Source organism: Pipra filicauda, unplaced genomic scaffold, assembly GCF_003945595.2.
Source record: "Pipra filicauda isolate LSUMZ 115617 unplaced genomic scaffold, ASM394559v2 scaffold18_size4552066_pilon, whole genome shotgun sequence".
NCBI classification, from domain to species: domain Eukaryota; kingdom Metazoa; phylum Chordata; class Aves; order Passeriformes; family Pipridae; genus Pipra; species Pipra filicauda.
The window spans coordinates 1,889,712-1,903,691 of record NW_024104298.1 but is presented as its reverse complement, the minus strand read 5'-3'; the positions used below and the strand labels follow the sequence as shown (position 1 = coordinate 1,903,691).

Sequence of the window (13,980 nt, the reverse complement as noted above, 5' to 3'; positions counted from 1 at the left end):
ATGAAGAAGTAAGAATAAGTTGAAAAACCTTTTTGTTTAAAGATTAAATACCTGACTAGAAGGTCCAGGAGAGGCAAAAGGTGATGGACATGGTCCGTCTTGCAATGAAAAATGTGCAATAAATACTATAAGTTTTGCAAATGCACCCCTCACTTCTGCACTAGGGCATTCCAGAAGGTACTCAGAGAAGCGGTTTGAAACATTAAAAAGGACATTGTGTGCAAACCAAAAGCGTACATTCTTGCTGTGACGAAGGAGGATGCACAATGCATCATACCTGAAACAGAAAATGGCACAACTGAGATTATGACCAAATGTAGATATTAATGAATTTGGCAGATGTGTTCTTTTGCAGAATTTCAAGAAATCACACGTTAAAGGTGATTCCCAAACATTAATGCTTCCAATTACATAAACTGTACTTTCTATAGTGATGTTCTGTTATGTGCAATCACAAATTAAAGATACACTCAATTAAAACCTAACATTTAACTGTAGCATTTTATTTCTGTCAACTATAAGAACTAACTAAAGAACCCCCAAAGGGGGTTCCTGCTCAAAGGAGGTCCTATTTTGGCAGCCACTCTTCCCTCTGTACTAGAACTGGGGTAGAAGGTGAGCAGCAGAGAAAACAAGGTGGATTTTATGAGCTGGGTATGAGACAGGTAACTAAATATGTAACCTAACAGGAATTCACACTCTCATTTACAGATCTAAAAAACACACAAGCCAAAAAAACCAACACCCAAAGAGTAAAGTATCTGTTTCAGACAGGGCCTTGCATGAATCTGTCCTCCTTCCTGCAGTAGTATTTGAACTCTTCCTGATGTCTTAAAATAACTGGAGTAACTCAGCTACTCTGGAATTTGCTATTGGAGATATGTATTTGCCCTGTATTACAAAACTACTTACTAGCAGCTGGTAAACTACTGGTCACCATGAATACCAGATTTTCTCTTGAGTTTGACCAGTAGTAACCCACACTTCTCCCCCTAGCACAAAATAACTGAACTTAAAGACTAATATGTTGTGGTGCAGTGAGTATAATTTGTCTTGTTTGTTGTACTGTGGCTTTGAATTACAGGCCCTGTAGCAATGTACACAAAGCTCTCTGCTAACAGGGTCTCAGAGACAATACACATTACACAAACAATACAAATATAAGCTTTGTTCAAAACTACTCAAACAATGAATAAACTATTCTGAATTTGTCAGAAAACATAACCTGTTAGTTTTGTGCTACCGACAGCTTCTAGTCCTTTATTCGTTTTACAAGACATACAAAAGGCAGATTTAAGCTGTGTCTGAAAATGAATTTTGAAGCTGGTCACCTCAGCAAGCTTATTTTAAGGTTCGGTTTCTTCCCAGTATTTTCTGTTTAAATTTTCCCCCCTTTTCATGTGCACCTTCATCACATATTTTGTGAAGAGGAGAAAAGAAGACAGACCACATACACTTTTTACTATCATAAGTATCTAAAAGAGATCTTTTAACAGATATCAAACTTCCAAAATTGTAAGTGTTGTTAAAAGACAAGATACCAATCACTAGCAGGGCCACGGACTATTTTCTTTGTATGAAATCCTGTGGTGAAGAGAAATCTAGCAGCAAGCTGAATACTAATCATAGTTATTTCTTCTGCTTCAGGCAACAGATGATCTTGTCCTAAAGAAAAATCAAAATACTCACATGTAGACAAAATAAAAGCAACTTATAATAACGTAACTGATTTTGTCTAACATGGTGTTCCAATTTTAACAAGAAACTTGATCAAAACAGCCTCTATCTTCTATAATGCATCATTTGAAAATGTAAGCTTTAAGACAGGTACCTGGATGTTAACATCTCTCTGATTTTAGAAATTCAGCATCTCACCTTGAGAACTGCTTTCAGCACAACAGCCCCCAAACTTCAGTAGTTTAACTTGACTTAATACATAAGCTGAGTAACAGCTGATAGCTTATCAAAGTATTTTTTCCTAAATATTCTGGCAACTTATCCCTTATGCACAACTCAACAGCGGATGTTTAACTGCAGAAGTCCAGGAGGACAGAGTATTCAAAGCAGAACACACAAAATTTTCATTGGCTTGACAAAATATTGACCACACGAATCAAAACTCTTCTTGCAAGAAGTTAATCCATAATTATCACAGTAACATACTAACCTGGAGGAGGATTTAGGTAGACACTATTACAAGTAAGCAACTTCTTTATGAACTGGAAATATTCCAGGCTGTACTGCATCCGATTGTGCATGAACTGCACGTTCTGCTTCCTCACACTTCGCTCGATGGCTGATGGCATTTTAATCTGATGGGGTTTAGTGGTGATAGCTATTTCTGAAATATATTTTATTAGTTCATTGTCTTTGTCTATTGTGTCCATACGTTCATAAAAAAGGATGTAAGCGTTCCACCACCTCTTCTGGCGCCTGTAGGACATGCGCTTCATCATGTGATCAAACACTTCTCCCATGTATTCTCCACCAAAACACTGATTTTTCATTTCTTCATCGTCATCCATTTTACACTCTGTCACATCTCCGTCATCAAATTTATACCACCGGTTCTTCTCACCGTCTCCACCGTTCCTCTGGATAATATAGGAATAGTAATGTCCGCCGCTGGCCTGGCCACTGTGCACAAGCACACCCACAAGCCTGTACTTTGTGCTCCCAGAGTGTTCGTTTTCCGACTGTTCATTTTGTATTATCTGATTTTCAGGATTCACGTCATCCCCTTCCAATTTTGCTACACCTGCCACCGTGTAAGGCTCCATGTCCAGTTCTCGTGGAAATTCAAAATAATCATTGAATTTGATTGCACATTCCCTTTCCCAGTCATAATCAAATCGTTTCAACTGGATGGCAAGAACTGGAGGCAACTTCTTAATCAACAAGCGTTTCACTGTATCAACCTAAAAAAAGACATGAACAGCTCTTTAAGTTTCCATTCATATACTCTCAACCAAATACCAAATTCAGTAATCAAAGGGTGACTTTTTCCCCCTGAACACGAACTAAGACTGAACTTAGTACAGCTGTAACATCACAGTTGTACACAAATTCAAAACATAAGGAATCATTACCTTTTTGTTGCATTTTTCACAATGATACGCATTTGCACCTTCCAATAAATCTCCTTTGACGTACTGTTCCAAAGAATCAAGAAGGTTTTGGTGATTTCTTATATCTACATTCAGAGTTGTGAAGGATTCCTCACATTCATACCTACCAATGAACAGGCAAATGCATGAGAAAGATAGAAATATGTTCTATTTTCATGTTTTACATGTGCTACAGTGTGAAAGCAGTAAAAAAGGAATTGAACTCTCTTTTATTTCATTCTTCCTACAATTACATTACAATATGTGCACACTGTATTTTTTTCATCTGCACTAACTATAGTTACTTTATGAAGATCATAAAAATGACTTGTATGTCTCAAGTTCACTGAAAAGATCATGGAAGTTGATTTTTTTAGCACATCACATTTTTAAAGCAGCTAAAGTAGCGTGACAGACTCTTGGCAAACGAAGCGAGTAGGAAAGCACAGAGAGCAGAGCAGAGCACTTTTCCATTGCTAATCTTTACAGTCAGGAATTAGACTGATAAACACAAATATTGTATCACATCTAAAGACAACAGTTCAAAACAGATTCCAATTAAGCAAACAAACAAACAAAAAGCCTTTGTATTTTCTATCTGAAAAAAAAAATGAACAGCTGTCTTCATAAAATCACTTTGCATATTTATGACTGCCTTTGACGTACTGTGTTCTAATATAACCTTCAAACAAATGTCTAGCAATGAATCAGCAATGCTTGAGAGACAACCAGTTGATACATCTTGGAAATATTTTTTTGTTTTTAAAGATAAAGAAGTGATGAATAAATTAAAAAAGTGGCATCTATTCCAACATAATCCTGAATGGCTTGTTCCTCTGACATGCAATCAAACATTCAAGGATGAATAAATAAATATTTAGAAACACTTCCACCAACAGTAATATACATTCACCTATTAAATTACTTACAAAATACAGAAATGCTTTTAAATTTGTCATACCCAAATCCACAGTTTACTTATCATCAGTTTTCTCCTCCCTAAACTACAAGCAGGGTAACATTTTTATTAGTAAGTACAATCATACATCCAGTAGAGTTCTAAAAAGATAGGCAATACTTTAGGATAGTACATAATAACAGGAATGATTGGTAACTCTTGTTGCTTCAGATCTGTATTTGCCATTTAATTACCCACTGCATATGAAGTAAAATCAGTGCTTTCATTTATCTTGCAATATTTTCAACTTAATTCTAGTCACATTTTAACCCATGAAACTGAAGATGTGCCACTTATAAATTCTTCTAATTCACACATGAGCTCAACCAAAGCTGAAAGATTACCACAGTATAATCCATTTGTATCATTTTTCCCCTGTATTTTAATTGCTAACTGAAGGCTCTAGTAAATAGCAAACTTTCACAATAAAGAGGATTTGCAACAGTAATGTGCAGAGATCTATATTTTTTAAGAACCACACATGATCTGAACAGTAAGGAGGCCAACTGATAGTGAAATGAAATCAAACACAATAATATAAAAGCAACTGCTGAAAAAGAACAAGTTCACCATTAGATCATCCTGAGTCTTGCATGCAATTTTAATCATCCACCTGAAAAGGGATATATGATGGGATATATAGGGATAGGTGAAAAAGTCTAGGGAATTACAACTTTACAATGTCTGCTTCTATTCCTTCACTAATCACCATCACCAGTGAGCTACAGACTTGCAGTTGGATTTGGTATGAGTGTGTTTTTACATATCCTGTACGAAGCTGAATTTCAGTATTCACATTTAAAGTTAAATACAAATACAGCAGAAGTCTTAAGAAAAAGATTAACCTTCTACACCATTCTTCTTAATTACAGGTTACATTGTGAATATGAACAGTTTACTCATTGGAACTAAAGACTCACACTTGGGTCAGCTCTAAACACACAGTATGGAAGACTGAAGACAGTGACAGTTGTTGGCCAGGTCTTAAAATTTTCTACATTGCATTTGGTCCCTAAATTGTTTTCACTTTTAACATGAAAAAAGCATTATCTTTTTCTGCCCTGATCAATACACAATGCTTCACATACAGTCTGCAAGGTAGAAGCAATAATAATTAAGAAGGCACTTGAACACAAATTAAGGCTATAAAAAAATAAGAAATAAAAGTCTATTAGCTTTAAAAAAAAATCCAACACCCAAATCACACAAAAACCCCACTCTTGACTCTAATCACTTTTATAAGAACACAAACATAGGTGGTTTTCCTGTAAAAAAAAAAGAGAAAAATCTTAAACACTTACCGATGTGGGCATCCTTGACAAATCTTCTGGTCAGCAAAGGACCCTCCTAAAACTTTACTTAACATTGCTGGATGGCCCAAAGCTTTTAAAGCTTCATCTAAACTGTCCACCAAGGAATTAAAAAATTCTAAAGCATCATGTTGTTCACGTAGATTTACAGGTTCACCCCAAAGTCTGAAAATGAAAGCACATTGTTGTCAAGTATTTTTTTGTTTTGTTCTTTTTCTGCTTTTCTAAAAAAAAAAAAAAATTATTCAAGCTATTAATCCCTTCTTACTGAGGGAAACTATTGGTTTTTGATGTAGTATATCACCTGTTACTCTGTCTCTAATACTTTCTGGTAAGTAAAAAAAAAGCTTTTGTGTGTAACTTTACACTTAATTCAGTCTCAATATCAATGTCAAGAACTGCTAAAATTCAAAATAACCATCCTGATGTAAACTTTGGTTTATTAACAGACTTTTACAGAATGGTGAGAAGGTAGGGTAACAAATACAATGCTGCACAAGTTCTGCTAATTTACACCTTACATCACTGTAAATCACATATGCTTTACATCACCACCATTTCTGCTACTGATGCAGTGAACAAACATCAATACTAAATTTTCTACTTACCTAAATTGTTTCCAAAACCCTCTTGGTACATAGTACTGTAGCCTGGAAGCTGCTAAATGACCAAAAATTACTTGGAGATGCCTCAAAACTCCAATATTGTACTCTTTCCTATCTTCTGTTTTACTCAGTGCTGGTTTGTCTTCATACTGATGTGGGTACCCAAACACATCATCTCGTGGGTCAACATTGCTCTGAAAAGCAAAAGAAAATTTGTGCCATTAACACTGATACGTAGCTGGCTCAAAGCTTGTTGTACCTCTTGTTTAATTTGACAATCTAGGGTGTTTCATACTGTCAGCTGAAAAATCAAATACTGTCTTTGTATGCATTAACAGCGTTCTGGTGGCAGCAATAAGACACGTTCCTTTCCAGTACAGATCCATGAGGAGGAATTCTGCAAACCTTGCTGCTTGGATCTTCTGAACGGCCCCTCTGGTAGTGAGCCTAGTCAAGTAAGAAATATTATGCTATTTTCCCCACTGCTATCAGTGGAAATCAGTGATTGATTAACAACTGAAATTTGCTATAACCTTTTCATCAAAAAAGAGTTACTATTAAAGATAAGCCAGTTCTACATAACTAAATTTACCTCATTGTCCTGCTTTTCATCCCCAGACATGTCATCATCTACATCACTGCCTGTGCCTTCAATGGCAAGAATCCCATTCCTGATGGCTGGAATCATGTACAGCTGCTGAATGACAGAATTCATGTAACAAGTGGCACCAGCATTTTTTAGCCCTACAAATCCCTTTGGTGGTCGAGGCCCAACAGGTGGTAGATATTCCCATTCTGTAAGAGCTTCACAAGCTAGAAGAAAAAAGCAGAATATGATTAGGGAACTATTTTGTCATAAAATAAAGAGAATATCAATGCAACATAAAGGGCAGTTGTATAGAATTGTTATTAGTCTGTATCACACTGCAGTTTATTAAAACAAATGTTTCACCAGAAAACTTAACTGCTAAAATCAACACAACTTCTATGAAGGACAATTCTATCTGCAATCTTAACATTATATAATTTTCTTCTATTGCATAACTAAAGAGGTGTCCAGGTAAAAATTAAAGTCTATTTAGATACGAAACAGAAGTCTTTCCTCAATACCACCAAGCTTCTTAGCTGAAGAATTCAGCTGAATGAATCCAGAATATATAACCAATTTATAAGCCTTTAAGAAATTTATAATCCTTTTAAAATCATTTAAAATTATTTCACTTAAGCCTCACTTTCCATTGCCAGGATGGGAAACAGTTTTAGGAAATGCTATCTTTATGACTTGTAAGGGATCTGAGAGAGAAGACTCAGGAGGAAAAAATATGTATCACATCTCTTCAGAGTACATTTATGATCACAATTTCCTAGCTAACCTGTAGTCCTGTAGTTTTAACACAAAAAATTCTGACATAAGAGAGCATGCATGTTTGCAAGCAAACTTGGTATATGAATCACAGAGCATGCAGAGTTCATACATGTGTTGTCTCCTCTCTCTGACCACGGAGATGTGGTGTTCTGTCGTGCTTATCAAATACCGGAGTAGAAGGAAATGTAATGAAATCCTTCTAATTGTGAAGTGACAAGAAACACACTACTTCCCAATAGAAAAGGGTGAAGAAAAAAGGATGAGGTAGAGGGGAACACCATAAAGCTGCCCTGTTCATTTACTGAGATGGAATTAAAAATAAAGAGACTGAAAAACCTCAAATGACTCACTGATAGCACCATCTGAGCAAGTAGCACTGCCACTGTGAGGGGTAACAGACAATTCCCTCCTTGGGACACTATTTTTAGTTGCTCACAGTTTGGTTGAACCCTCTGAGTTTAAACATTCTGTTAAATCACACAATGGCTTGGGCTGGAAGGGACTTTTAAAGATCTTTTAGATCCAAACCCCTGCCATGGGCTTCTACCAGACCAGGTTGCTCAGGGCCCCATCCAACCTGGCCTTGAACACTTTCAAGGATGGGGCATCCACAACTTCACTGGGCAACCTACTCCAGCATCTCAGCACTCTCATAGTGAAGAATTTCTTCCTTGTGTCCAACACAAATGTACTCTCTCTCTCAGTTTAAAATCATTGCCTCTTGTCCTGTAACTATAGACCCTGGTAGAAAACTCTCTCTTTCTCTTTCTTATAAGCCATGTTTAAGTAATGGAGGCCACAATAAGGTACCTCAGGAACCTTCTCTTCTCCAGATAGAACAACCCCAGCTCTACCAGCCTTTCCTCCCATATGAGTGTGGGCTTGCTTGGTTTGATGGTGTTTGGATTTTTACTTACTATCGGTGTTGAGGTTTTTTTCTTTTTTCCCTTTCCCTGTTAATATCACAGCCAAAATGGCTTCGTTATCCCACTCAGGGCTGGAGAAAATATTTTCCTGTTTGTTCATTTCTAAGAAAGTCTTATATACTTTTTACTGACAACAAAAATCCGTGTTAAAGTATGAGCCTTTTGCCATCCTTGTGAAAATTAGCTCAAGTGTCACCTGACTACTAGCTTTTGAAGCACTAATCATTATCATGGCTAGGCTTCGCAAACGAAGATTTGGGGAAGCACTAATATTGGCAGGTTTTTGTACATACTGCAATTGCTATAATCTTTCTCCAGTGAGAAGGAGAAAGCTCCTTCAGTGCAGAGGAGTGCTGAGACAAGGCCAAAACTGAGGGAACAAATGCTTGAAAAAGGACTATGACAAGCAGAGAATGAGTTCAGAACTAAAAAGAGAAACAGGACAGTGGACCTGTGTCTGTGTGTGGAAAACGATGACAAATTAGGTGAGCAACCAAGAGACTGGCACTAAAACTGAGCCAAAGATACCTGATGAGGTTCTGGGATTGGTTAGGCAGAGCCTGAAACGATGAGACAGAAGTAGAAGATAGAGACAGAATGAGGTTCCTGGGAGCTGGCATGGACAAAGGGGAGTAGTCAGAGATTGGGATAGGAAGGGTCAGACAGTGTAAGTGGCTGGGGCTGGAATTTGGATGCAACTATGTAACGCAAGTCAGTACATTTACTGCATAAAGAAGAACAATAAAGGCTACACTGACAAACTTTCCTAGATTCTGACATCCTGATTTTGCAACATTAAAAGCAGACACAAACCACAAACTAAAACACTCGACATTTGCTTCAGTGCATAATAAACAAAACCTATACATGATATATATATTAAAAAGTAGAAAATAGATAATTAAAAGTATTACATACTAGTGATTGCTGTACCTATGTAATACATTTCAGTCAACGTGTCTACTATCTGTTTGAGATTTCGCACACATCCAACTGCTAGTGCAACTAGGAGCTCAAAGCCAGCATTAATAGTAGCTGGTGAACTACAGACTGGTATGGCCTGCTCAGCAGGCAATTCTCCATTTCTCATGTATTGTAGGTAAACGTTGGATGCTGGGAAGATGAAATCATCTATCAACTCCTGAAAAAAAAAAAGAAAATAAATCACCTGTTACCACGGAAATGCACACAATTTTATAAGAGTGTAAGAGTTATTATGTTAAATGAACGTCTGAGAACCAAAGGGGTACTTAAAAAAAAAGTGAGTCAAAATTGAGACCAACACTATAATGAGCTTTTAAATTTAGAACTGAGTAACTCCATTCTAAAGTGGTTCCCTGCAAACTCACCTCCCCACTGCAAGTTAAAAATAAATTTGTACTATTCTTGATTGGTAAAAAATTTCTCTTGCCAAACCAGTATTATCTAAAAAGCTCTCTATCAGTTACTGCTGAAAAAACCCAACATTCCTGCTGTATAATATCAGAGGTACAAAGAAAACAAGTCTGATTAAAGAGGCATTCACATGTGATGCATTTGTTCAAACCTGCTATAAGCATTAATAGCACTAATTAAGAACATGTGCAGAAAAGACAATAGGGGGTAATGAAGGAAAACAGTCCTGTATCCAGCTCACTATCCTAGTGTGATGTTTGTCAAGTACTGGAATACAGTAAGAATGAGAAAGCTAAGTACAGTTTATGAATGAAACATGTAATTTTCAAAATTATTTTTAAAGAAAACATTGAACTCCAGAAGCACTTTTATGGATACAGACCACAAGATGCAAAGCTTTCTTTTTACTTACTTTTGGGTAAAAAAAAACCTAACAAAAAACCAAACACCTTTCCTCTCCCCCCTCAAAAAACCCCACCTAAAGACAAAAACCCCTCACTGGTCAACAAACTTCAACTTACTTTAATGAGATTAGCACCTCCTTTTTCACAACCAATATGGTATTTCTTTTCAGGTGTCTGGAATGCTAACAACTCTTTTGTTACTCCAAGGTGACCCTCTAAAATAGTTTCTTCAACACCTGTTTCCCCTGTTCTTTTTACTTCATCCTGCCAATTTAAGAGAAAGGATACTCCAAGTAACACATTTACCAAGCTTAAAACTGTACTTTACAACAAAGTAGCAAAAAGCTAATTATTGGGAATAAACTGATCCTAAGACTTACCCTAATCCTCTTAAGCCAGTCAATTTCATTATTGAGAAGAACTTCAGCATTGGGTACATTAATATTACTGTTGTAAGCATAGTTAAGAAGATGTCTTAGGAGAGTGAAGTAGTCTCCAGAATGCTTAGCTCTCTCTCTTGCAGTACTCTATGTAAACCAAAAACAAATGATAGAAAATTCATACACTCTTCTACTTACAGTGCAACACCAACACATCTTCCCTAAACCTGGCAGTAAACATGAAAGAAAAGTAATTTTTAACCCTTCAGAAGTTTACAATTGTATTTAGCTGTTAATGAATGAATACTCGACTATTTTAGTAGCAATTTCTATACCTGAGTGGGAAAAAACAAACAGTGAAGTGATCAAATTCAAGAGGGCCACAAGCATGTGGAACAGAAAAGCCCCAGCAGGCCCAGTAAGAGAAGGCACTGACTGTAGGTATCTCTCTAATCTGCTAATGATTTTTACTTGAAGGTCAGCATTCGTTAAAGGTCAAATGCAGATATTAAAGCTTATTATTCAAGTTCTTATCAGAAAATACAAAAAAGTCCCCTTTCCCCTCACCTGGTTCAAATGGAAATCAACTGTGCTGCTTGCCTGTGGGTCAAAAGGAATCTCTATTTTAGTGACTGCTGCCAATAGCAATTTGTCTTTTCTTGCAGATATTTTCTCCTGTTACTTCACGTTGTACTGAAGCCTTTATCTCTAAAAACTTACCCCTAGAACAGTAAACAGCAGGGTAATGAAGAACAGGAGAGGTCTCTGTCCCATGCAACACCTGGTAGCCATTAAAAAGAATTGCTCCTGTGCCATCTGACGAACAGTTCTGGAAAGCATTTAATAGAAATATTAAATTCAATCTCCCTATCCAAACAGGACATTAAAAAAAAATAAATTTGTGCTTATCTGCTTAATGTCATTTCCTAAAGCTGAACATAATGTAAGAAATGGGAATATTTTAATTATTCACGGCCCATCATATTGTTCCTCCTTGAAGTGAAATTTCAGACGTGAATTACTATTACAAAACCTGTTCCACAAATCAAATATTTAAAGGTAAAAGAAACTTGGAAGCACCCAACCATTACACCTTTGCAAATGTCAGCAAATATTGCATAACACAACAAGCAATTTGCAACACTAAATAACTCTTTCTTTCTAATCAAGCACCAGTTGTACCCCACGGACAAACCGAACTACCACAGTAAAACTGCTCTTATGTACCACTACAGCATCTCAGCATTTGCTGAGCATCTCTGAAGTGATCAAAATTTATCATTAGTAAGAAAAAAGATGACCCTCCTGAAAATTCAAGTAGTTTTAATTAAAGGAAATTTTCCATCTCAGAACTTAATCTAATCACAGGAATGGATAAGCTGCAGTAAAAAAAACATATTTAAGGCAAATCCTATTCTTTCAAGCTGTAAGATCAATTGTCTGAGCATTATGTCTTGCAAAATCTGTTAGGAACAACTCTGCTTGTGTAGGAAGAGAATACACATGAATGCCATGCTTTATGAAAGTATCTCAACATATGAAAAACTGGATTTTGCAGTGTCTGGTGTGGCTGCCGTTGTTTTCTGCCCAGGAGGTCAGTGTGGAAAGCACACCAAAGAATCCCATTCCCTTGAGAGTTCTTTCAAGTGTGGTTAACTGTGTTTCAAAGATACACAAGAATGACCTTGAGGTCAGAGCAAAGATGCACCTGGCTGAGCACCCCATCTCTGTTATCAGCCACAAAGGAAAGTGCACAAGAAGGATGAAGATGCAGCAACACTTCTCCAGAATCTTCTCTCTGCTTCTAACAGTTTGTGGTTCAGGAAGACTACCAAAAGCAGTATTTCATAGCCTTCACTGGACAAGTTCATGAAAGAACCCCTCAAACCATTTCCAAACTGAAGGTTTACACTGCTTAAATGTTTTGCTCAAGAAGGTCTTACACAAAAAAATAATGTTCTCTATTTGTTCTCCCTTTGCTACTTCTGATTTTAAGGGTCTCTGTGGTATTCTCCTCCCACCATTTATCTCTCCTCCAATATGAAGTGCCCCCAGCTATTCAGCTGTTCCTCAGATGGAAGTAATTTCAGAGCTTTGATCTCCCTTGTCACCCTTCTCTGATCTTTACAAGTTCTCCTCCACTGCTCTGAGTTGCAGAGGACCATGGGGTGGGAGAGCTCTGTTTTGTTCTGAACAATAACTGACATTTCATGGGACCCCACTGCTGAGCTGACGTTTTCATAGAACTTCTCACACAAGTTTATTTTAAGATACAATCCTTCAATTGCTTTGGACACATCACACAGACAGTCCTGAGGTCCATGCATGTACATGCAGAATGAAATAGATAAAGGTGGCATTTTCCTAAAGTGAGAAATGTGACCTAGCAAACACATACCTCTGAGGAGTATGCACTATTTGAACGCAAGTATTACATTTTTGTGAGGCTACAACAATCTAAGGGTTCTTAAGGAATCATGAGTGGGAAGCTGCTGCCTGAACACAGGCTATATCAGACACAGGACAACAGCAGAGCTGGCACACAGCACACGAGCTGCAAGATGAACTCACACTCACCCAGTGAAACACCTGGAGGTCAAGCACCTCCCTCCTCAAGGCAGGTAACCTGAATCCTGTCCTACTGAAAGCTCCAGGACACAGATTTCTGCTTAGTTAACAGAAATCAGCCTCTTCAATAGGTCTAAGGAGCATGGCTTTACACTGGCACACAGAATTTTTATTTATTTGGGCCACAAATAAATAAGCACTTTGCACTGAGCACTTTGCAGAGATCAGTGGAATACTTCTGGGTTCCATGATTATTTAGGACTAACTGTTCAACAATCCACTGTTGACTAAGCCAGTCTTGCATTCAGGGGACACCATTAAAAAATCAATTACCCTGGAGAGGAAGAACAGCTCTAGTATTTAATACCAAACATGCTGCACTGTTTCTCAATGGTTATGCTCTGAGGAAACAGCAAAAGTCCCAATCTCAATCTCTGAAAAACAAGCAATCCATCTGATCTTTTCCAGAAAGATCCTATTTGTGAGATCTGAACTTGATCATCTTCCTTCTCTTTTATGGTGCATTTTCTCACATGTGTATTTTTGCTCACATTGTTCTCTGATTGAGCTTAGGAGATTAGAGAACAATAGTTGAAAATGGAAGGATATTCAGAATTCTGTCTGGTATTTGCTAAATTTTTTCTCTCTGTAAATATTAATTTGTTTCTGCATTAATTCAGAAGAGGAACTTTTTAGCAACTTCGTTCAATTTCTCCATCTTCAATCACAAGCAGTCTCCTGTTTCTATCATGTTTATGCTATTCTATCATTTAATAATGAAGAGATGCACTACTCTAAATGAGATTATCATATGTATCACAACATTTATGAGCATATGAGAGAAAAGAGCTCAGTGGTAGCTTCTTGTACTGACACAATGAACTATTTTCCCAAACAATAAGTGATACTAGCAAGGTTCAGTGAAACTGAAAATTCAACACCCTACACCAGAGGCTGCAAA

The 13,980-nt window shown here is 37.1% G+C and overlaps 1 protein-coding gene across 4 annotated transcripts in view; it reads right to left on the bottom strand.

The window, feature by feature from the left end:
• The window catches only part of USP9X (ubiquitin specific peptidase 9 X-linked), a 107,103-nt gene that overhangs the window by 18,864 nt on the left and 74,259 nt on the right, over window positions 1-13,980 (bottom strand). Inside the window, exons 27-38 of one of the 4 annotated variants that reach the window (XM_027741985.2) lie at window positions 11,172-11,280; window positions 11,019-11,051; window positions 10,452-10,598; window positions 10,189-10,335; window positions 9,191-9,413; window positions 6,573-6,793; window positions 5,984-6,174; window positions 5,367-5,540; window positions 3,090-3,231; window positions 2,168-2,918; window positions 1,542-1,665; window positions 52-277 (exon numbers count right to left, since the gene is read on the bottom strand). In XM_027741985.2, the coding sequence (XP_027597786.1) occupies window positions 52-277; window positions 1,542-1,665; window positions 2,168-2,918; window positions 3,090-3,231; window positions 5,367-5,540; window positions 5,984-6,174; window positions 6,573-6,793; window positions 9,191-9,413; window positions 10,189-10,335; window positions 10,452-10,598; window positions 11,019-11,051; window positions 11,172-11,280 (2,488 nt within the window). The remainder of the gene's footprint in view (window positions 1-51; window positions 278-1,541; window positions 1,666-2,167; window positions 2,919-3,089; window positions 3,232-5,366; window positions 5,541-5,983; window positions 6,175-6,572; window positions 6,794-9,190; window positions 9,414-10,188; window positions 10,336-10,451; window positions 10,599-11,018; window positions 11,052-11,171; window positions 11,281-13,980) is intronic. The other 3 variants (XM_027741986.2, XM_027741988.2, XM_027741987.2) reach the window with 3 other exon arrangements.